The sequence below is a fragment of the Heterodontus francisci genome, chromosome 2 (assembly GCF_036365525.1).
Source record: "Heterodontus francisci isolate sHetFra1 chromosome 2, sHetFra1.hap1, whole genome shotgun sequence".
Taxonomy (NCBI): domain Eukaryota; kingdom Metazoa; phylum Chordata; class Chondrichthyes; order Heterodontiformes; family Heterodontidae; genus Heterodontus; species Heterodontus francisci.
The window spans coordinates 127,427,366-127,452,567 of NC_090372.1; the positions used below are offsets into that span (position 1 = coordinate 127,427,366).

Sequence of the window (25,202 nt, forward strand, 5' to 3'; positions counted from 1 at the left end):
TTCCATTCTGTACCAATTTGCTGGCCAGGAAAGCAGGTGATTGATTTCCAAACTTCCAAAATACCACTGTGACCTGCCACAAAAAGATACAAGAATAACCGTATTTTTCCTCCCCAATTTCCTGTTGGGAAAGATCACAAGTATCCTCTGCAGAAGTAAAAAGGGAAAGCAAAAGCAGGGAGCATACCATTACAGAGATTATAGTATGCAGTGTTGGAAAATGAGACACATGCATTATGGAAGTTTAGCACATTAAACCCAGCAGACAGGTGATTAAAAACCGAAAACTAGTTTCAAAATGACATTGTATCTAGAACTAGGCCTCCAACCAGACTTTTAAAATGTAACATTGTTTCTGCTGACCTACTGTAGGTAGGATTGATCTTACAAATTTGATACAAGCTTCAGAACTGTGCTGGCTACTTAGTAACTACAGTGAACATGCACTAATAACAGGATGAAAATATGCTATTTGTAACTGCAGAAATGAAATTCTAATAGTCAGTGCAACACCCTTTTACTACCATTTATAATGGGGGAGGCACTGGTGTAGTGGTAATGTCACTGGACTAGTAATCCAGAGACCCAGGCTAATGCTCTGGGGACCACAGCAGGTGGTGAAATTTGAATTCAATTAATAAATCTGGAATTAAAAGCTAGTCTAACGGTGACCATGAAACCATTGTCGATTTTTGCAAAAGTCTATCTGGTTCACTAACGTCCTTTAGGAAAGGAAACCTGCTGTCCTTATCCAGTCTGGCCTACATGTGACATCAGATCCACAGCAATATGGTTAACTGCCCTCTGAAGTGGCCTAGCAAGTCGCTTGTATCAAATTGCTACAAAGTCCAAGGAAAGGAAAAAAAACAGATGGACCACCCGACATCAAACTAGGCACTGGAAACTACAGCAGCAAACCCACCAGTCCTGTCGACCCTGCAAAGTCCTCCTTACGAACATCTTGTGCCAAAATTGGGACAGCTGTCCCACAGAATAGGTCAAGCAACAGCCTGACATGGTCATACTCAGAATCATACCTCACAATGTCCCAGACACCACCATCACCATCCAGCATAAGTAACAATGCCAGGACAGGTGTTATGTTGCAGCTGTGGTATGTGGGCGCTTTGGGTGCCAAAGCAATCCAGGACAAACATGTCTGCAGAAAGTGTAAGCAGCTAGAGGAATTCCAAATCAGAGTTATTGATCTGGAAGCCGAATTGCAAACACTGTGCAACATAAGGGGGGAGGGGGGCGGGAGAAATACCTGGACATTTTGTTCCAGAAGATGGTGACACCTCTCAGAACAGGGTCATCTGTTTTGGTCTGCAGTGAGGGACAGGAGGATGTGCCCGTAAGTGAGGCAGGTAAAGGGACCGAGCAGCCAGCAGTGGATGAGCCTCAGACTTTGCAAACAAGTTTGAGGCGTTCTCAACCTCTGGACGAAAGCGAGGTCTGCAAGGTGGATGAGCAGACAGGTCATGGCACTGTGGTACAGGAAGCCATTCAAGTGGGGGAGCAAAAAGGAATGTAATGGTAGTAGGGGATAGTATAGTGAGGGGGATTGACACTTCTGTGCAGCCGAAAGCATGAGTCCAGAAGGCTGGGTTTGGGGCATCTGCTCAGGGCTGGACAGGCACTTGGAGTGGGAGGTGGAGGATTCAGTCGTCGTGGTCCATGTAGTTACCAACATAGGTGGGACTAGGAAAGAGTTTCTGCTTCGACAGTATGAGGGGCTAGGCACAAAATTGGAATGCAGAACCTCAAAAGGTAATATCTGGATTATTACCTGAACCACATGCCAATTGGCAAGAGGGCACATAAGATTAGTGAAATGAATACATGGCTCAAAGACTGGTGTGGTAGAAGTGGGTTTCGGTTCGTGGGGCACTGGCACCAGTACTGGGGAAAGTGGGGCTATGCTGTTTGAACAGTCTGTACCTGAACCGTGCTGGGATCAGTATTCTAGCAAACTGTATAACTAGGGAAGTGGAGAGGGCTTTAAACTAAACAAGGAGGGTGAGGGATCCCTCACCCTGGGTAGACGTAGCAAATCAAGGTAGAGTCAAGGCAGGAGACCAGAATAGTAATAGAATTAAGGTCAAAGAATGGCAGGAAAGGACAGAGAGAAAAAAACCTAAGAACACATCAAGTCGAGACTAGATGTTACAAAGATAACAAAGACAAAACTGAAGGCTCTGTATCTGAATGTATGTGGCATTCATAACAAAGTAGACAAACTGACAGTGCACAATGAAGTAAATAAATATGATCTAATAGCCATTACGGAGACGTGGCTGCAGGATGACAAGGATTGGGTCCTGAATATTGAGGGATAAATGACATTCAAGAAGAATAGGAAGCTAGATAAAGGTTGAGGGGTAGCACTGTTAATTAAGGATGGCATTGGTGCAATTGTTAGAGATGACCTTGGTTCAGGAGCTCAGGATGTAGAATCGGTTTGGGTGGAGATGAGGAATAGTAGGGGAAAGAAGTCACTAGTGGGAGTGGTCTACAGTCCCCCCAACAGTAAACACAATGTAGGACGAAGTATACAAGAAGAAATATTGGGTGCTTGTGATAAAGGGATGGCAGTAATCGTGGGTGATTTTAATCTACATATAAACTGGAAAAATCAGACTGGCAATAGTAGCCTGGATGAGGAGTTCATAGAATGCTTTCAAGATAGTTTCCTACAGCAGCACGTTCTGGAACCAGCCAGAAAGCAGGTTATATTAGACTTAGAATTGTATAATGTGACAGGATTAATGAACGACATCAGAGTAAAGGCACCTCTAGGTAGCAGCAACCACAATATGATCGAATTTTACATCCAGTTTGAAAGAGAGGAGTGGGTCTAAGACTAGTATTTTAAACTTAAATAAGGGCAACTATGTGGGCATGAAAGCAGAGCTAGCTGAAGTGAACTGGGTTACTAGGCAGCACAGTGATTAGCACCGTAGTCTCACAGCTCCAGCGACCAGAGTTCAGTTCCGGGTACTGACTGTGTGGAGCTTGCAAGTTCTCCGTGACCGCGTGGGTTTCCGCTGGGTGCTCCGGTTTCCTCCCACAGCCAAAGACCTGCAGGTTGATAGGTAAATTGGCCATTGTAAATTGCCCCTAGTGTAGGGATGTGGTAGGGAATATGGGATTAATGTAGGATTAGTATAAATGGGTGGTTGTTGGTCAGCACAGACTTGGTGGGCTGAAGGGCCTGTTTCAGTGCTGTATATATTATAAAATTATATAGGCAAGGAGATAATAGAGAAACAGCGGCAGACATTTAAGGGGATATTTCCGAATATTCTTACTATAAAGAAAAATTCTAAGGGGAGGACCCACCATCCCTGGTTAACTAAAGAAGTTCAGGAAAGCATCAATCTCAAGGAAAAAGCATATAATTGCACAAAGATGAGTGGTAGGTCAGATGATTGGTCAGAATATAAAGAACGGCAGAGAATGACTAAAAGGTTAATCAGGAGAAAGAAATTAGAGTAGGAGAGGAAGCTAGCTAGAAATGTAAAAACAGATAGCAAGAGTTTCTACCGGTATTTAAAAAGGGAAAAAAGTAAAGTGAGTGCTGGCCCTCTAGTGGGAGAATGGGGAGTTAATAGATAAGGAAATGGCGGATGAAATGAACAAACATGTTGCTTCTGTCTTCACAATAGAGGATACAAATAAATTCCAGTAATAGCTGTAAATCAAGTAGAAGGAAGAGAAAAACTTGGTGAAATTACAATCAACAGGGAAGTGGTACTGAGCAAACTGACGGAGCTGCGGGCTGACAAGTCCCCGGGTCCTGATGGGCTTCATCCTAGGGTCTTAAAAGAGGTGGCTAATGAGGTAATAGATGCGTTGGTGTTAATTTTTCAAAATTCGCTGGATTCTGGAAAGTTTCCATCAGACTGTAAAGTAGCAAGTATTACCCATCTGTTCAAGAAAGGGGGGGGGGGGGGGTAGAAGAGAAAAAAAGAGGTAGTAAACAGATAACTATAGGCCAGTTATGTTAACATCTGTCACAGGGAAGGTGTTAGAATCCATTAAGGAGGCTACAGCTGGGCACTTCGAAAAACTCAAGGTAAATCATGTTTAACCAATTAAGTGGAGTTCTTTGAAGGAGGAACATGCACTGTGGATAAAGGGGAGCCCATTGATGTACTGTACTTGGATTTCCAAAGGGCATTTGAGAAGGTGCCACATAGAAGGTTATTGCACAAAGTAGGAGCTCATGGTGTCGGGGTAACATCTTGACATGAATAGAGATTGGCTGGCCGGCAGAAAACAGAGATGATGCATAAATGGGTCCTTTTCTGATTGGCAGGATGTGATGAGCAGAGTCCTGCAGGGGTCTGTGCTGGGGCCTCAACTTTTTACAATTTATATCAATGGCTTAGATGAGGGGATTGATGGTACAGTAGCTAAATTTGCAGAGATATGTAGGAAAGTACATTGTGAAGATGATGTAAGGAGGTTGCCGACCAATATAGATAAGTTGAGTGAGGGGGTAAAAATCTGGCAGATGGAGTATAATGTGGGAAAATGTGAAGTTGTGAAGAATAAAAATAGCAGAATATTACTTAAACAGAGAACGACTGCAGAATTCCGAGGTGCAAAGGGATCTAGATGTTATAGTGCATGAGTCACAAAGTTAGTGTACAGGTACAGCAAGTAACGAAGGAGGCTAATGGAATCCATTCCTTTATAATAAAAGTAAGGATGTTATGCTTCAGTTATACAGGGTTTCCTCCCGCATGCCAAAGACTTGCAGGTTGATAGGTAAATTGGCCATTACAAATTGCCCCTAGTATAGGTAGGTGGTAGGGAAATATAGGGACAGGTGGGGGTGTGGTAGGAATATGGAATTAGTGTAGGATTAGTATAAATGGGTGGTCGATGGTCGGCACAGACTCGGTGGGCTGAAGGGCCTGTTTCAGTGCTGTATATCTAAATAAAATAAACTCCATCTGCCATTTCTCCACCCACGTCTCCAACCGATCTATATCCTGCTGTATCCTCTGACAATCCTCATCACTGTCCGCAACTCCACCAACCTTTGTGTCGTCCGCAAACTTACGAATCAGACCAGCTACATTTTCCTCCAAATCATTTATATATACTACAAACAGCAAAGGTCCCAGCACTGATCCCTGCGGAACACCACTAGTCACATCCCTCCATTCAGAAAAACACCCATCCACTGTTACCCTCTGTCTTCTGTGACCGAGCCAGTTCTGTATCCATCTTGCCAGCTCACCTCTGATCCCATGTAACTTCACCTTTTCCACCAGTTTGCCATGCGGGACCTTGTCAAAGGCTTTACTGAAGTCCATACAGACAACATCCACCGCCCTTCCCTCATCAATCATCTTCGTCACTTCCTCAAAAAACTCAATCAAGTTAGTAAGACACGACCTCCCCTTCACAAAACCATGCTGTCTCTCGCTAATAAGTTCGCTTGTTTCCAAATGGGAGTAAATCCTGTCCCGAAGAATCCTCTCTAATAGTTTCCCTACCACTGACGTAAGGCTCACCGGCCTATAATTTCCTGGATTATCCTTGCTACCCTTCTGAAACAAAGGAACAACATTGGCTATTCTCCAGTCGTCTGGGACCTCACCTGTAGCCAATGAGGATGCAAAGATTTATGTCAAGGCCCCAGCAATTTCTTCCCTTGCCTCCCTCAGTATTCTGGGGTAGATCCCATCTGGCCCTGTGAACTTATCTACCTTAATGCTTTGCAAGACACCCAACACCTCCTCCTTTTTGATAATGAGATGACTGAGACTATCTGCACTCCCTTTCCTCGGCTCATCATCCACCAAGTCCTTCTCTTCAGTGAATACTGATGCAAAGTACTCATTTAGTACCTCGCCCATTTCCTGTGGCTCCACACATAGATTCCCTTCTCTGTCCTTGAGTGGGCCAACCCTTTCCCTGGTTATCCTCTTGCTCTTTATATATGTATAAAAAGCCTTGGGATTTTCCTTAATCCTGTTTGCCAATGACTTTTCATGACCCCGCTTAGCCCTCCTAACTCCTTGCTTAAGTTCCTTCCTACTGTTTTTATATTCCTCAAGGGATTCATCTGTTCCTAGCCTTCCAGCCCTTACAAATGCTTCCTTTTTCTTTTTGACTAGGCTCACAATATCCCGTGTTATCCAAGCTTCCCGAAACTTGCCAAATTTGTCTTTCTTCCTCACAGGAACATGCTGGTCCTAGATTCTAATCAGCTGACATTTGAAAGACTCCCACATGTCAGATGTTCATTTACCCTCAAATAGCCGCCCCCAATCTAAATTGTTCAGTTCCTGCCTAATATTGTTATAATTAGCCTTCCCCCAATTTAGCACCTTCACCTGAGGACTACTCTTATCCTTATCCACAAGTACCTTAAAACTTATGGAATTATGGTCACTGCTCCCGAAATGCTCCCCCACTGAAACTTCGACCACCTGGCCAGGCTCATTCCCCAATACCAGGTCCAGTACAGCCCCATCCCTAGTTGGAATATCTACATAATGTTTCAAGAAGCCCTCCTGGATGCTCCTCACAAATTCTGCCCCATCCAAGCCCCAGTCAATATAGGGGAAGTTAAAATCACCCACCATTACAACCCTGTTACCTTTACATCTTTCCAAAATCTGTCTACATATCTGCTCCTCTACCTCCCGCTGGCTGTTGGGAGGCCTGTAGTAAACCCCCAACATCATGACTGCACCCTTCCTATTCCTGGGCTCCACCCATATTGCCTCGCTGCATGACCTCTGAGGTGTCCTCCCGCAGTACAGCTGTGATATTCTCCTTAACCAGTACTGCAACTCCCCCACCCCTTTTACATCCCCCTCTATCCCGCCTGAAGCTTCTAAAGCCTGGAACATTTAGCTGCCAATCCTGCCCTTCCCTCAACCAAGTCTCTGTAATAGCAACAACATCATATTTCCAAGCACTAATCCAAGCTCTAAATTCATCTGCCTTACCTGTTATACTTCTCGCATTGAAACAAATGCACTTCAGACCACCAGTCCTGCTGTGCTCAGCAACATCTCCCTGCCTGCTCTTCCCCTTAGTCCTACTGGCCTTATTTACTATGTCCTCCTCATTTACTTCACTAGCTGTCCTACTGCTCTGGTTCCCACCCCCCTGCCACACTAGTTTAAACCCTCCCGAGTGACGCTATCAAACCTTGCAGCCAGGATATTAGTGCCCTTCCAGTTTAGATGCAACCCATCCTTCTTGTACAGGTCCCATCTGTCCCTGAAGAGAGCCCAATGGTCCAGATATCTGAAACCCTCCCTTCTACACCAGCTGCTCAGCCACGTGTTTAGCTGCACTATCTTCCTATTTCTAGCCTCACTGGCACATGGCACAGGGAGTAATCCAGAGATTACAACCCTAGAGGTCCTGTTTTTTTAAACTTTCTACTTAACTCCCTAAACTCCCCCTGCAGGACCTCATCACTCTTTCTGCCTATGTCATTGGTACCGATGTGTACCACAACCTCTGGCTGTTCACCCTCCCCCTTCAGAATGCCCTCTGTCCGTTCAGAGACATCCTTGACCCTGGCACCAGGGAGGCAACATACCTTCCTGGAGTCTCTTTCACGTCCACAGAAGCGCCTATCTGTGCCCCTGACTATAGAGTCCCCTATAACTATTGCTCTTCTGTGCTTCATACCTCCCTGCTGAACAACAGTGCCAGCCGTGGTGCCACTGCTCTGGCTGCTGCTGTTTTCCCCTGATAGGCCATCCCCCCAACAGTATCCAAAACAGTATACTTGTTAGAGAGGGGGATAGCCACAGGGGATTCCTGCACTGACTGCCTGCCTCTTCAGAAGAGGTTTACTGAATTGATACCTGGAATGAGTGGGTTATCTCATGAGGAAAGATTGGACAAACTAGGCTTGTTTTCACTGGAGGTTAGAAGAGTGAGGGGAGGCTTGATTGGAGTATATAAAAGATCCTGAACAGTCTTGACAAGGTGGATGTGGAAAGGATGTTTCCACGTATGGGGAATCCAGAACTAGGGGGCACTGTTTAAAAATTAGGGCTCACCCTTTTAGGACAGAAATGAGGAGAATTTTTTTCTGTTTAGTTTAGAGATACAGCACTGAAACAGGCCCTTCGGCCCACCGAGTCTGCGCCGACCATCAACCACCCATTTATACTAATCCTACACTAATTCCATATTCCTACCACATCCCCACCTGTCCCTATATTTTCCTACCACCTACCTATACTAGGGTCAATTGCTGATGGCCAATTTACCTATCAACCTGCAAGTCTTTGGCATGTGGGAGGAAACCAGAGCACCCGGAGGAAACCCACGCAGACACAGGGAGAACTTGCAAACTCCACACAGGCAGTACCCAGAATTAAACCTGGGTCGCCGGAGCTGTGAGGCTGCAGTGCTAACCACTGCGCTGCCCTCTGAGGGTTGTGCGACTTTGAACTCTCTGCCTCAGAAGTGGTAGAAGTAGGGTTATTAAATAATTTTAAGGCAGAGGTAGATAGATTCATGTAAGGCAATGGAATCAAAAGGTTATCAGGGGTAGATGGGAGTGCAGAATTCGAGACACAAACAGATCAGCCATGATCTTATTGAATTGCTGAGCAGGCTAGAGGGGCCAAATGGCCTGCTTCTCCCAATTCGTGCGTTCATATCCCTGGGTATGTCCTGTCCCACCGGCAGGACAGACTTACTAGAGATGATGGCACAGTGTTATACAGTCGGGGGGTGGGGGAGTTGCCAAGAGTTCTCAACATTGCCTCCGGACCCCACGAAGTCGCATGGCATCAGGTCAAACATGGGACATGGGCAAGGAAACCTCCTGCTGATTACCAGCACTGTCCCCTCACCCGATCAATCAGTGCTTCTCCATGTTGAACACCAACTGGAAGGAGGACTGAACATAGCAAGAGCACAGAATGTACTCTGGGCGGGACTTCAATGCCCATCACCAAGAATGGCTCGGTAGCACCACTACTGACCAAGTTGGCAGAGTCCTAAAGGAAATAGCTACTACACTGGGTCTGCAGCAGGTGGTGAAGCAGCCAACAAGAGGGAAAAATCTACTTGCCTTTATAACTGTAGCAGTGACTTGACCACCACACAGTCCTTGTGGAGATGACATCCTGTCTTCACACTGAGGATACCCACCAACGTGTTATGTGGCACTCCATGCTAAGTGGGGTAGATTTCAAACAGATCGAGCAACTCAAAACTGGGCATCCATGAGGCATGGTGGATCAGCAGCAGCAGAATTGTATTCAATCACAATCTGTAACCTCATGGCCCAGCGTATACCCCACTCTACCATTACCATCAAGCCAGGGAATCAACCTTGACTCAATGAAGAGTGCAGAAAGGCATGCCAGGAGCAGCACCAGGCATACCTCAAAATGAGGTGTCAGCCTGGTGAAGCTACAACAGAGGACAACTTGCATGCCAAACAGCGAAGGGAACTGCGATAGACAGGGCTAAATGATCCCACAACCAACAGATCACATCTAAGCTCTGCAGTCCTGCCGCATCCAGTCGTGGGTGGTGGTGGACAATTAAACAACTGACAGGAGGAGGTGGTTCCACAAATATCCCCATCCTCGACGATGGAGGGAGCCCAGCACATCAGTGCAAAAGACTGAAGCATTTACACCCATATTCAGCCAGAAGTGTCGAGTGGATGATCCATCTCAGCCTCCTCCAAAGGGTCCCAACATCACAGATGCCAGTCTTCAGCCAATCCGATTCACTCCATGCGATATCCAGAAACAGCTGAAGGCACTGGATACTGCAAAGGCTCTGACAACATTCCGGCAATACTACTGAGGACTTGTGCTCCTGAACTAGCTGAACCCTAGCCAAGCAGTTCCAGTACAGCTACAACACTGGCATCTACCCACTAATGTGGAAAATTGCCTAGGCATGTCCTGTGCACAAAAAGCAGGACAAATCCAACCCAGCCAATTCCCCCTCTATCAGTCTACTCTCGATCATCAGCAAAGTCATGGAAGGGGTAGTCAACAGTGCTAACATGCAGCACTTGCTTAGCAATAACCTGCTCACCAACACTCAGTTTGGGTTTCGCCAGGGCCACTCAGTTCTTCACCTCATTAGCCTTGGTTCAAACTTGGACAAAAGAGCTTAACTCTAGAGATGAGGTGAGAGTAACTGCCCTTGACATTAAAGCAGCATTTGGTCAAATATGGCATTAAGGAGCCCAAGCAAAACTGGAGTCAATGGGAATCAGGGGGGAAACTCTCCACAGGTTGGAAACATATCTAGCTCAAAAGGAAGATGGTTGTGGTTGTTGGAGGGCAATCATCTCAGTCCCGGGACATCACTGCTGGAGTTCCTTAGGACAGTGTCCTAAGCCCAACCATCTTCAGCTGCTTCATCAATGACCTTCCTTCAATCAAAAGATTAAAAGTAGGATGTTCGCTGATGATTGCACAATGTTCAGCATCATTTGTGACTCCTCAGATACGGAAGTAGCCCATGTACAGATGAAGCAAGACCTGGACTACATCCAGGCATGGGCCGATGCATGGCAAATAACATTCGTGCCACACAAGTGCCAGGCAATGACCATCTCCAACAAGAGAGAATCCAACCATCTCCCCTTGATGTTCAATGGCATTACCATCGCTGAATCCCCACTACATCATCCCGGGGGTTACCACTGACCAGAAACTTGACTGAACCAGCCACACAAATACAAGAGCAGGAAAGAGGCTAGGACTTCTGCAGTGAGTAACTCACCTCCTGTCTCCCCAAAGCCTGTCCACCATGTAGAAGGCACGTCAAGAGTGTGGTGGAATACTCTCCACTTGCCTGGATGGGTACAGCTTCAACAAAACACTCAAACAGCTCAACACCATCCAGAACAAAGCAGCCCGCTTGAATGGCACCTCATTCACCACCTTTAACATTCACTCCCTCCACCACCAATACACAGTGGCAGCAGTGTGTACTATCTACAAGATGCACTGCAGCAACGCACCAAGATCCTTAGACAGCGCCTTCCAACCCATGACCTCTACCAACTAGAAGGACAAGGGCAGCAGATGCATGGGAACACCACCACCTGCAAGTTCCCCTCCATGCCACACACCATCCTGACTTGGAACGAGATCACTATTCTTTCGCTGTCGCTGGTCAAAATCCTGGCACTCCCTTCCTAACAGCACTGTTGATGTACCTACATCCCAAGGACTACAGTGGTTCAAGAAGACAGCTCACAACTACGTTCTCAAGGGCAATTAGCAATGGGAAGTAAATGCTGGCCTAACCAGCGACGCCCACATCCCATGAACGAATAAAACAAAGTGACAATAACTGATAGCAAGTCAGTGCAGCTTATTCAATACAACATAATCAAAGTTACTCGGCCTAAGTATGCCAGTTTAGCTAAAATTTACTTTTAGAAAATGTATTAGTTACAATGACTCATTCATTTTTTACATGAGGGCTCACCCAACATTCTTGTGGAAACATTGTGGCCTGATCATAGTTGACTCATTGTAACACCCATGAATGAAAATGACAACATTACCACTGTAAACTGTTGTCATTCGGAGGAATCATTCCTAACAATTGAACATTTTAGACATTGTCGCGACTTAATCTGATTCTGAACAAAAATACTGATCAGGTTTAAAAAAAAGCAATTATATTTCAGTACTTAAAATTCCATGCCATTACTGAAAATGAAGTATACGTTTGGGAATTTGCTACTTTGAAGGCCAAGCGACTTTAAGGAAAGTATTTTATGTAATATTTAAATTTTCACAGTCCTCTGAGGAGTCCTGATCATCTTGTGCTTCTGTAATCAAACATTAAAGAAAAGATTTGCATTTATATAGTGCCTTTCATAACTACCGCCAATAGTCCCAAGCGATTTATCGCCAATGAAGTTTTTAAAAATGTTGTCACTGTTGTAATGCAGGAAACACAGCAGCCAGTATGCACACAGCAAACTCTCACAAACTGCTTTGTGATAACAAGCAGATAATTTGTTTTTGAGATGTTGATTGAGAGATAAATATTGGCCACGACACCAGGGATAACTCCCCTGCTCTTCTTTAGAATAGTGCCATGGGATCTTTTACATCAAGGTTGTCCAACCTTTTCGGGCGGAGGGTTGCATTACGGTTGTTGGTTGGCCCGGCGGGGCCAGTGAGCACATTTTGAAAGATAAAGGCATTAAAAACTTATCTTACTAATAAAAAGAACAAATGTGCATTTTTGTGAAGAAGCTTTAAATGAGAAGACTAATTTTTTGACTTACTTTCTCGTCACTATATTGAAAAGTGTGTGTGTGTGTGTGTCTCTCTGTGTCCTGTTCTCACTTTCCCTCCCAACCCCAGGACTCGGGGACACAGATTGAAAGTTTTGTGCAAAAGATGCAGGGCAAATATGAGGAAGCACTTTTTTTTTTTTAAAAACACATCGGCCACTCATGACCTGGAACCTGCTACCCACAAGGCTGGTAGAAATGGAGACAATGACATCAAGAGGAAGTTGGACAGCAATCTGAAAGAAATAGACTTACAGGGCTATGGGGATCGAGCCAGGGAGTGGGACTGACTGCAGAGTGCTGTGGAGAGCCTGCCTGGGCTCGATGGACAGAATGGCCTTCTTCTATGCTGCAAGTGAATGGCCCTCTCATTCTCTGCCCCTCCTCTCGCTCGCTGCTCCCTGCTTAGGTGAGTGAAAAACAGGGTTGTCCAACATACGGCCAGAATCTGGCCCGCCAAAAGTTTCCATCCGGCCCGGGGTTGTAAGCAGTTCCCAGGGCTGTTCCTCATCCTCAACGTGAATGCAGCTGAGAAATTTCCCTTTGCAGTCATCTTACAGAGGGGTCTTTTTAAAACATCGCACTGTCACTTTCACAGGTATCAGCTCTAGATAGGGAAAACATTTGCTAAAATGGTAGCCTGTGCTGTGATGAATCTTAGTGTTATCTTGGTTAAATAGCACAACTAACAGATTAAAATAAAAATCATGCAATAAATGACTTGTAATTAGTATGTTATGGAGACCATCTTTATTTAACATACCAATTAAAAGGGTCCATTTCCCACATTTGAATTTAAAGGTGGATTCCAACACATTGTGTACAATACCAGCTTTCTAGTTAAGCCAGTAAACCCCGCAAAGAACGACAATGCTATATGTTACATTCATACTACAAACTTTTAATTCTAGTACAAAGGATCAGCAGAATTAAAGCTGATTACTTGGTCTGTGTTTTCCTCACTCAACCTAGAAGCAGAAGCTGCCATCCCAACTCTACTTAATGGTCCTCATTATAATTCTTGCTCCCCTACACGATACATTTTTCCACCCAATTTTAGTGAAATTTAATATAAAAACAAACAACTGAAAACGACTGGATTTGATGGAAGTAAAAAAAAAAAGACCTGAAGAAAGAACACCATTGGAAGCCCTAAAGTATGTTAAAGGGACAGCTAGCAGATATAACTGCTAGTAAACAGATGTGTACATTGGTACTATCAGCAACCTCAAAATTATATTCCTACGCCAATTTCATAACGAAACAAAATTTTAAAAAAGCACACTGCAAAGGTTCACACAAGTGCAGCATCTACTGCCATACAAATAGACCCAATTACCTCTGGTGGCCATTTTCCAAGTAAGGTATTATGCGCGTTATAGAAATTTAGCCTGTCCGAAGTACTCAAGCAGTGGTAACATTCCCTTTACGTCAAGGGAGTTAAACGCTTTACTCTAACCATTGCAATTGAGTTGTACGAGTTGTACTAACTTTGTGATTTCAACGTAACTATTTCTCACCAAAAGTCTACATGATAATTAAACTCTTCCTCGCCCCGGAAAATAACGCGCTATACAGGAAGCAACACCAACCATTCATAGTCAACTTCTATTTTTAACGTATTACACAAACGCGTAAACGAAAAATTCGCCTTCGGAAATAAAGCCACAGCAAGGCGAGGCGACACATAATACATAATATAACGACTGCATACTTAACATTTGCTTAAGCAAAAAGGGGATGTGAAAGTTTCGACTGACAGTTCAATGGAAGTCTGAAAAGATAGGTTAAACCCGAAAACAATGATCAAAATAAAATCTCTACAATCTAAAAGTGTATAGCACATGCTGAAAACCATTGCGCTATGTGCAGTGTGCGCGTTACTCAAAGTAGGGTCAGGAGGAAGTGAGGGTATAGTGTGTGCTTACATATATAAATACACAGCGTCAACTCAATCACGCTGCCTAATTGACTTTAAAGAACGACCATGTTCTGAGTCACTTCGCGTGTAACAGTTAAACTACTGTACATCATGCACTGGTTTTGAAACGAACACAAGTTACTGGTTAGTTCAGTACAAGCTTGGCCGATTTTTGGAGGGATTAAAACGACTTCCCACTTCCTTACGACAACTCTTCAGGTACTAACTGTGCTTTAACTGGGCCCGGTATGACACTTACCGTTCTCACTGGATGTGGATGGATAGACTCGCTCCTGCTTAATGACACATCTTCACTTAGAGCTGACTCCCTCTAAGAGTTCAGAGCGGCCAGGAGTTAGTTAATGCCCTTGCTCAGAGGCCGCCGCTGGATCTGGCTGTGAGGAATGTCCCTGTTAGAAGCAGCAGGTCAGAGTCAGGCAGGTATGTGTCTGGATCACTCCGCTCGCAGATTACTCTCGGGGGGGAATTAGCTCCACACAACGGAGAAATGGTGCTTAGATTGGAGGCACACACCATCCCGCCACCGGCCTGAACACCGCGGTGACATGGACCGAGCCGGTTGACGTCGCGCGTCCCTTTGTGACGCGGCGTTCGGCTACGCCGCCGAACCGTTTACCGTTAGCTCTCCAGCCCTCGCGCTGCACCGCCCCGCCCAATCGGGAAACACAAGCAGCACCACCCGGAAATGAAAGCACATCCACGTCACTGCAGAAACCTGATCTCTTCATTGCTTAATACTTCTTACCAGGGTTTCCCATGAATTCGCAGCATTTTCTGTTTTTTTCTTGCGAAGTCGAGTTTTGTCTTCATCTCTTTCTACGTCCTTGGCATTAACAAATTATTAAAGCTTCGGTTATAAATGTTCGTACCAGATATGCGAAACTGCAAACAACTAACCAGGTTTGCTGTCAATTCAAATAAAACGTTGTAGCACCTTTAACGCCGAAAGATGCCCTAAAATATTTCACAAATTGTTGCGAATCTGAAATAAAAACAGAAACTACTGAAAATTTACATTAGGCCAGTCATTCAATATATACGACTTAAGAAATAAGCAAGAGGCGTTAGCGTGGAAAAAACATTTTGATACATAGGAACACACGGAGTAGGAGTATAACAAGAAACTAATCCATTGACTGATCGACAAGCTGCTTAAAATAGGAACTTAAGAACAGGAGTCGGCCATTTAGCCCCTTGAGCCTGTTCCACCAATGAGATCATGAATAATCTACAACCTAACTCCATACACCCTCCTTTGCACCATACCCCTAAATATCTTTGGTTAACAGAAATCTGTCAATTTCAGACTTAAAATTAACAATTGGCCCAGCATCAACTGCAGTTTGCAGAAGAGAATTCCAAACTTCTACCACCTTTTCCATGTAGAAGTGTTTCCTAACTTCATTCCTAAAAGGCCTGGCTTCTAATTCCCCAACCAACAGAAAGCATTTTTCTCTATCTACCCTATCAGATCCCCTTAATATTTTGAAAATTTCCATCAAATCACCTCTTAATCGCCTAATTTCCAGGGAATACAATCCTATTTTGTATAAAAACAAAAGCAAAATACTGTGGACACTGGAAATCTGAAATAAAACAGAAAATGCTAAAAATACTCAGCAGGTCAGGCAGCATCTATGGAGATAGAAAGAGTTAACCTTTCAGGTCAGTGACCTTTCATCAGAACTAGAAGTTACAAATATAATAGGTTTTAAAGCAAATGAAAGAGGAAAGGGTGGGAAAAAGAACACAAGGGGATATCTGTGATGGCATGAAGACTTTTCACTATTTAGAAAGTACACTGAATGATCCATTTTAGGCCCAAAGTGGATAACCTCATACTTGCCTATATTAAAATTCATTTGCCACAGTTTTGTCCATTCACCAAAACTATGAATCTCTCTTTGTAATTGTATGCTTCCACCTAAACTGCTTACAATGTTGTTAAATAATATAAATAATGTGAAGCACTTAAATAACACAGAAATAGCTAAAATGGTGAAAAGACAATTGGAGTTCTAAGATTGAAATAATGCATGTTTCCACCAAATAAGTCACCTGGTACCATTTCTGTTATTTTATTAAGTAAATATAAAAGCATTTAAACTCTACTGTACATTATTTATAACTAACGTTATCTGCTAAGTTCCACTTTATACCTCAAAAAATTAAAAACGATTCCGCCAATTTGAAACAAGGTAGTGCGCATGCCCATAGAAACTGAGAACTTTTTTTTAGGTGTGATGTAATTACGCACTGGTTCCGTTGCCTTGGTTTCATCGAAACGTGAAAAGTATGGCGGCCTTGGCATCATCGGTGACAGTGGTGGCCTCGACTCCTACCAAACATCGTAATAAGAAAAGACCGACAAGTCCGGGGAATAGCGGGGGTGCAGCTGCAAAGAAAAAGAAAATAGGGCAGGTAATTACAAGATGTGTTTGTGGGTAATATTAATCGCGGAAATGAATTAGTTAAAGTTGGGAGCGCCCAGGTATGTGAGTAGTGAAATGAGAATTGCATAATTTCTATGATAATTCAGCGTTTTCAGCCTATCAGAAAATGGCGGGGTTGTAGTATAAGCAAAGAATGTATGCTTCAAAAAGTCATCTACAGTAAAAGACTCTGGCATACCAAGGGTCGAAACGCTTTGCAATTAACCTTCTTCTGCATTTGGAAATACATCCTGTCATCGTTTAGTGATGTGAAAGAAATGTTGAGTAAGGAATTGTCAAGTTAGACTACTTTGGGGTGACCATGCGTTGATATCTAATTTAGATGAAACAGTGTCCTCTAACTAGTTATATAAATACACTGGACTGTAACTAATATAAATTCTATTTAGTCCCAGAAATTATAGGCTAGTTCTCAATGTAGAAATCCAGAAACCTGTAGATTCACCTTGTGTCAGCTACCTTGGTAAGGTAAATAAAGAGGAAAAATTGTGTTTGGAGTACTGGAATTTAAAAAAAACTATACACACGTTGATCAGACTAACTCAAATATATCCTGGAAATATACAGGAGTTCACAGACTGTATAAAAGTGAAGGCGACCACTTGGCCCAGTATTGCTCCTCTATCTAGAAAGGAACCATAATTCCTCATTCTCTCTTCTCTTTCTCTTTTTCTCCACGCACCCCCCAACCACCACCACCACCATCATAGCATCATTGTTTTGCCAGTTATCCAGGGTATTCATTTCCACTGTTCTATTCCATGTTGTGGTCACAGTGTTTGAAAAAGTAATTTCTGATGGTGATCCCGAACTGGCTTTTTACCAGAATAAAAACAGTAAATGCTAGAAATACTCAACAGCTCAGGCAGTATCGGTAGAGAGAGAAACCACAAATGTTTTAGGTTGATGACCATTTGTCAGAACCCTTAGTTTTTTTTATTAACTCACTCTTGTACGGCCTTGTCATAATGTTATAATTTGGCTTGAAGTAGTGTTCTAGATATACATTTTCAAAACTCTTTACTGTGTATATAGGGGGGAGTAACCAATTTATAATGCAGAAAAGTGTCACGTTTCTCTGATCTTTCCTAATAACTCAATTTTCTGATTATGTATCCATTTCCTGATTCTAAACTATCTAAAGGCCTTGAATGTCTCTTAATTAGCTACCGGGGGGAGGGGGGCATGGCCGTACAAAAGGACTGAAGAATAACAAATGTTACCCCTTGTTCAAAAATGGGGGTAAGGATAAGCCCAGCAACTACAGACCAGTCAGTTTAGACTTGGTGGTAGGAAAGCTTTTAGAAATGATAATCAAGGAAAAAATGAACAGTCACTTGAACAGTGTGGATTGATTGGGGAAAGCCAGCATGGATTTGTTAAAGGCAAATCGTCTTTAACTAACTTGAATGAGACTTTTTTAATGAGTTAACAGAGAAGGATGATCAGAAAAATGTGATTGATGTGATATATATGGACTTCCAAAAGACGTCTGATAAAGTGTGACATAATAGATTTGCCAGCATAGTTAAAGTCCATGGAATTAAAGGAACAGTGGCCGCATGGATACGAAGTGGGCTGAGTGACGCAACAGAAAGTAGTGGTGAGCGTTTGTTTTTCAGACTGGAGGAAGATATATGGTGGGATTTCCCTAGGGGTCGGTTCAAGGGCCACTACTTTTCTTGATATATATTCAGGGCCGAGACTTTGGTGTGCCGATCACATTTCAAAGTTTGCAGATGTAACAAAACTTGGAAGCATTGTGAACTGTAAAGGGGTAATGACAGATTTCAGGAGAAATAGACTGGCTGATGGATGGTCGGACACATGACAGATGAAAATTAATGCAGTGAGGTGGAATATTTTGGTAGGAAGAACAAGAAGAGGCAATAGAAAACAAAGGATGCAATTCTAAAGGGGGTGCAGGAACAGAGATCTGGGTTTATATGCGTACACATCGTTGAAGGTGGCAGGATATGTTGCGAAAGTGGTTAAAAAGGCATAGGGCTTTATTTATAAATAGAGGCATAGAGTATAAAAGCAAGGTAGTTATGATGAACCTTTATAAAACTCTGGTTTAGCCTGATCTGGAGTATTGTGTCCATTTCTGGGCATCACATGTTAGGAAGGATCTGAAGTCTTTAGAGAGGGTGATTTACAAGAATTGGCTTCAGGGATGAGGAACATCAGTTACATGAATAGATTGGAGAAGCTGGGGTTGCTTTCAAGAAGATTGAGAGGAGATTTGATAGAGGTGTTCAAAATATTGAGGGTTCTAGATAGAGTAGATAGGGAGAAACTGTTCCCATTGGTGGAAGGATTGGGAACTACAGGGCACTGATTTATAAGCTTATTGGCAAAAGAACCAATGGTAACATGGGGAGAAACTTTTTTTTTTAACACAGCAAGTGTTTGGGATCTGGATTGAGCTGCCTGAGAGTTACCTCTGTCCAACAAGGATCAATCCTCAGGCCCTTGCTTTTTGTCATCTGCATACTGTTCCCATTAACTAATGGTACAAGAACTGGGGAGGGAAGGGGACATATTGAAAATTTTGGGCAAGATATTCGGGGGAAAATGAGGAAGCAGTTTTTTTTATGCAGCAGGTGGGAATGATCTGGAACTCGCTGCCCACAAGGGTGGTGGAAGCAGAGACAATCAATGACTTCAAGAGGAGGTTGGATGGCCACTTGAGGGAAATAGACTTACAGGGATCGAATGAGGGAGTGGACTGACTGGATAGCTCTGTGGAGAGCTGGCATGGACTCGAATGGCTGCCTTCTGTGCCATAAATGACACTATGCTGCCCCTCCGCGACATCATCCGAAAGCACAGCGTCAGTTTTCACATGTATGCTGAAGACACCCAGCTTCATGTCACTACCTCATTCGATTCCTCCACTGTTGATAAATTCTTCTTTGGCCTCCTTATCTCGAGAGACAATGGGTAAGCGCCTGGAGGTGGTCAGTGGTGTGTGGAGCAGCGCCTGGAGTGGCTATAAAGGCCAATTCTAGAGTGACAGGCTCTTCCACAGGTGATGCAGAAAAATTTGATTTGTCGGGGCTGTTACACAGTTGGCTCTTCCCTTGCGCCTCTGTCTTTTTTCCTGCCAACTGCTAAGTCTCTTCGACTCGCCACACTTTAGCCCTGCCTTTATGGCTGTCCGCCAGCTCTGGCGAACGCTGGCAAATGACTCCCACGACTTGTGATCAATGTCACAGGATTTCATGTCGCGTTTGCAGACGTCTTTAAAGCGGAGACATGGACGGCCGATGGGTCTGATACCAGTGGCGAGCTCGCTGTACAATGTGTCTTTGGGGATTCTGCCATCTTCCATGCGGCTCAAGTGGCCAAGCCATCTCAAGCGCCGCTGACTCAGTAGTGTGTACAAGCTGGGGATGTTGGCCGCCTCGAGGACTTCTGTGTTGGAGATACGGTCCTGCCACCTGATGCCAAGTATTCTCCAGAGGCAGCGAAGGTGGAATGAATTGAGACGTCGCTCTTGGCTGACATACGTTGTCCAGGCCTCGCTGCCATAGAGCAAGGTACTGAGGACACAGGCTTGATACACTCGGACTTTTGTGTTCCGTGTCAGTGCGCCATTTTCCCACACTCTCTTGGCCAGTCTGGACATAGCAGTGGAAGCCTTTCCCATGCGCTTGTTGATTTCTGCATCTAGAGACAGGTTACTGGTGATAGTTGAGCCTAGGTAGGTGAACTCTTGAACCACTTGCAGAGCGTGGTCGCCAATATTGATGGATGGAGCATTTCTGACGTCCTGCCCCATGATGTTCGTTTTCTTGAGGCTGATGGTTAGGCCAAATTCATTGCAGGCAGCCGCAAACCTGTCAATGAGACTCTGCAGGCACTCTTCAGTGTGAGATGTTAAAGCAGCATCGTCAGCAAAGAGGAGTTCCCTGATGAGGACTTTCCGTACTTTGGACTTCGCTCTTAGACGGGCAAGGTTGAACAACCTGCCCCCTGATCTTGTGTGGAGGAAAATTCCTTCTTCCGAGGACTTGAACGCATGTGAAAGCAGTAGGGAGAAGAAAATCCCAAAAAGTGTGGGTGTGAGAACACAGCCCTGTTTCACGTCACTCAGGATAGGAAAGGGGTCTGATGCGGAGCCACCATGTTGAATTGTGCCTTTCATATTGTCATGGAATGAGGTGATGATACTTGGTAGCTTTGGTGGGCATCCAATCTTTTCTAGTAGTCTGAAGAGACCACGTCTGCTGACGAGGTCAAAGGCTTTGGTGAGATCAATGAAAGCAATGTAGAGGGGCATCTGTTGTTCACGGCATTTCTCCTGTATCTGACGAAGGGAGAACAGCATGTCAATGGTCGATCTCTGCACGAAAGCTACACTGTGCCTCAGGGTAGACGCGCTCGGCCAGCTTCTGGAGCCTGTTTAGAGCGACTCGAGCAAAGACTTTCCCCACTATGCTGAGCAGGGAGATTCCACGGTAGTTGTTGCAGTCACCGCGGTCACTTTTTTTTTTATAGAGGGTGATGATATTGGCATCGCGCATGTCCTGGGGTACTGCTCCCTCGTCCCAGCACAGGCATAGCAGTTCATGTAGCGCTGAGAGTATAGCAGGCTTGGCACTCTTGATTATTTCAGGGGTAATGCTGTCCTTCCCAGGGGCTTTTCCGCTGGCTGGAGAATCAATGGCATTGCTGAGTTCCGATTTTGTTGGCTGTATGTCCAGCTCATCCATGACTGGTAGAGACTGGGCTGCATTGAGGGCAGTCTCAGTGACAACATTCTCCCTGGAGTACAGTTCTAGGTAGTGCTCAACCCAGCGGTCCATTTGTTTGCGTTGGTCAGTGATTATGTCCCCTGATTTAGATTTGAGGGGGGTGATCTTCTTGATGGTTGGCCCAAGAGCTCTCTCAATGCCATCATACATTCCTCTGATGTTTCCCGTGTCTGAGGCCAGCTGAATATGACTGCATAGGTGTTGCCAGTAGTCGTTTGCGCAGCGCCTGGCTGTTCTTTGTGCAGTGCTTCTGGCTGCTTTAAGTGCTACGGATGTTAACTCGCTGGGGGCTTTCTTGTAGTTCAACAGTGCAATGCGCTTAGCGGCTATGACAGGTTCCAGCTCTTCGTTATGAGATTGATAAATTATCAAACAACTTATCAGTACTGGCTAAACAGAAATTTCCTCCAATTAAATATTGGGAAGACTGAAGCAGTTGTTTTGGGTCCCTGCTCCAAACTCTGGTTGATGGCAACCAACTCCATCCATCTCCCTGGCAACAGTCTGAGACTAAACTGGTCTGTTCGCAACCTTAGTGTCCTATTTGATGCCAAGATGACCACATATTAATGACATTACTGACTGCCTATTTCCATCTCTAACTTTGGCACTGTCGCAGCTCATCTGCTACTGAAATCCTCATTCATGCCATTGTTACCTCTAGACTTAACTATTCCAACCCACTCCTGGCTGGTCTCCCACATTCTACCCTCTGTAAACTTGAGGTCATCCAAAACTCTGCTGCCTGTGTCTTAACTCACACCAAGTCCCATTCACCTGTCATCCCTGTGCTCACTGACCTACATTGGATGCCGATCAAGCAACATCTTGATTTTAAAATTCTTATCCTTGTTTTCAAATCCCTTAGTGGCCTCACTCCTCCAATCTCAGTATTCTCCCTTAGCTCCCGAATCCTCCAAGATATCGGTGCTGATCTAATTCTGGCCTCTTGAGCATCCCTGATTTTAATTTCTCTACTATTGCTGGCTGCGCTTTCAGTTGCCTACCTATCTACCTTGCTTTCCTCCTTTTAAGGCACGCCTTAAAACCTACCTCTGAGCTTTTGGTCATCTGACCTAATATCTCATTGTGCCTGGGTGATATACTTTCTTTTATAACACACCTGTGAAGCTCCATGTGAGGTTTTATAACATTTCCAGGCATTATATAAATATAAGTTGTTGTTGAAAGAGCAGGGAAATGGAACTGGTTGAGTTTCTTTTGCAGAGCACCAGCCTGGACATGACAGGCCGAATGGTCTCCTTCTGTGCTGTAACCATTCTATGATTCTGTCCAACTCTCCCAGAGGCATTGTATAATTGTAGAGTAACTTCCTCTGCCTTGTACTCTGTTGTTTTTGCTATTTAATTCAGCATTCTACTTGTATTATTGATTACTGTTCACCAGCATCTGAGGAAGACGGTGATGGGGGATTAATTTTAATCCAGAATACCAGGCAGGAAGCGGACTGATCAGATTAGCCATTGATGTCCATGGAAAGTAACATCGAGCAGAGTATAAAACAATTGGACAATCCAATCCTGTCAGAAAATCTAATCCTGTCAGAAAAATGACCAGTTACTTTCAAGGTTGGTTAGGATCAGCCACCTGCATGATGTGAACTGGGATTCATCTTACTCCTTGTTGCCTTATGCTCTCCAGCAAGGTAATGCTTTTAAGAGGAAAGGTTATTCCAGCTACCTTTAACATTTTTTTAAAAACCCTGTAGTTTTAATGGAAATATTGGTCCTTTCTTTCCCTCATTCCTAAGGTTAATTTGCAGGCCTCTATTGAGCAACTGCACTATTGAAATGAGGAAGTTAACATGTGAGAACTTATGAATATGTATACTTGTAGCCCTCAAACAAAAAAGACTTTGCATAACATACCTACCCTTTCCTATTGACATTGCCATCTGAAGTACGTCGCATTCAGAAACTATTAGGAAATTCAGTTTCTGTTTTTCTTAATCAGAAAAGAAGTCAATTAAAATTCTAGGTGCTGATTGAAAATTTTCAGAAATGTAATGCCCACATTGCAAATAACATTGAACCATAGAAAAATTATGGTACAGAAGGAGGCCATTCAGCCCATCGTGTCTAAGCTGGCCAGAAAAAAAACTAGCCACCCAATCTAATCCCACCTTCCAGCACTTGGTCCATAGCCTTGTAGGTTACAGCACTTCAGGTGCAGGTCCAGGTACCTTTTAAAAGAATTGAGGGTTTCTGCCTCCACCACCTTTCCTGGCAGTGAATTCCAGACACCCACCACCCTCTGAATGAAAAAGTTTTTCCTCATGTCCCTTCTAATCCTTCTACCAATCACCTTAAATCTGTGTCCCCAGTAATTGACCTCTCCGCTAGGGAAAACTGGTCCTTCCTGTCTTCTTTATCTAGGCCCCTCATAACTTTTGTATACCTCAATTAAGTCACCCCTCAGCCTCCTCTGTTCTAAGGAAAACAACCCGAGCCTATCCAATCTTTCCTCATTGTTGCAACTTTCAAGCCCTGGCAATAATCTTGTAAATCTGCATTCTGCAATATGCTGTAAAATAGTCCTTTACATTATGACAGTTGCGATGTAACTGAGGCACTGGATGATTACCTAGGTTTAAGTCTTGTCCTCTGTTAGCTTTGTTAATTTAGCTGGTCACTTAACTCAAAAGTTCTGAGAAGGAAATCCCCACAGATATGTTATCCCTTATGGCAAGTCTAAGTGATAATTTTGTTCCATGATCTACTGTTCCACACAACCCCTTTAACTTGTGGTCTCAGGGTTCAACTAGAAGCAGCGAATGATCTATTTTCCTCATTCTGATATTAACACCCTTTATCTCTTTTGGCATTTTATTGAGAATGAATATTTTTGGAAATTTCGAATTTTTTGGTGTATTATTTCTAAATTGTGAATTGAGACAGTTCACATTTGTAAAAAGCAAATTTAGGGTGCCAGAGAATTCTTCACACTATGTTCAATATATGGAAAGGGTTATCTAACATAGCCAGGCAAATATCCCAGAATTATATTGAAGAAAGAAAGTTTATCCAGTGTAGAGTGTAGGATCTTGTGAATTTGAATGCTCAAATGCCTTTTCTGCTCCACAACACCCCACTCAAAGTATAATTATTACTTTATTTTACCGAAATGCCCCATCTCACATTGACGTTGAATTCCACCCATCTTCTGGCGCCAGGTCATTGTTGAGATGGCGTGAGAGGAGGACACAGGGCAAATTCAGTGTCACAGCAGGGGGACGCCTACAGTGTTTTCTGGACATCAGACAGCGTGCAGTGCCACGCCTGCAAGGAGGTGGCGCATGTACAAAAGAACTACCCTACCACCCAGGCCGCCAAAACAGCGAAGACAGCAGAGGCTGGTGCCACCGCACCTTCCTTCCCACCCCCCCACCCCACTCCCATTCCCCACATTGCCCTATGGGGTGCAGGCAGCATTGGCAACCAATGTCACTACGGTCACCAACAGAGAGGAGAATGAAGGAAGGCACAGCATAAATTCAGACGCACTGAGGCGAGCCTTCTGTGTGGTAAAACGCAGCCCTCGAGCAACCCCGCGAGTACATCCATGCTTGAGAGCATCCCTGTGGCCATTGTAGAAACATTACGTCCTGTGGCTGGGCCCGGGGGGTGATAACAGAGTTGAGGGAGGGTACAAAACCGAGGACTCGGACAGACATAGAGGTCTCCCTTCTTCCACATATCTCCCAGAAAAAGAGGAAGAGATGCCACTCC

The 25,202-nt window shown here is 44.2% G+C and overlaps 2 protein-coding genes across 4 annotated transcripts in view; one reads left to right on the forward strand and one right to left on the reverse strand.

Annotated features, from left to right (window-relative positions):
* galnt1 (UDP-N-acetyl-alpha-D-galactosamine:polypeptide N-acetylgalactosaminyltransferase 1) overlaps positions 1–14,907 on the reverse strand; it is a 203,273-nt gene extending 188,366 nt beyond the window's left edge. For 2 of the 3 annotated variants that reach the window (XM_068010558.1, XM_068010548.1), the window contains exon 1: positions 14,476–14,906. The gene's annotated coding sequence lies outside the window, so the exon portion shown is untranslated. Of the gene's footprint in view, positions 1–14,475 lie in introns of all 3 variants that reach the window. The other variant, XM_068010567.1, reaches the window with a different exon arrangement.
* A 1,580-nt stretch (positions 14,908–16,487) lies between these two features.
* Positions 16,488–25,202, forward strand: part of LOC137346769 (INO80 complex subunit C-like) — a 72,750-nt gene continuing 64,035 nt past the window's right edge. The window contains exon 1 of the mRNA XM_068010582.1: positions 16,488–16,658. Coding sequence (XP_067866683.1) covers positions 16,533–16,658 — 126 coding nt within the window. The 5' untranslated portion in view covers positions 16,488–16,532. The remainder of the gene's footprint in view (positions 16,659–25,202) is intronic.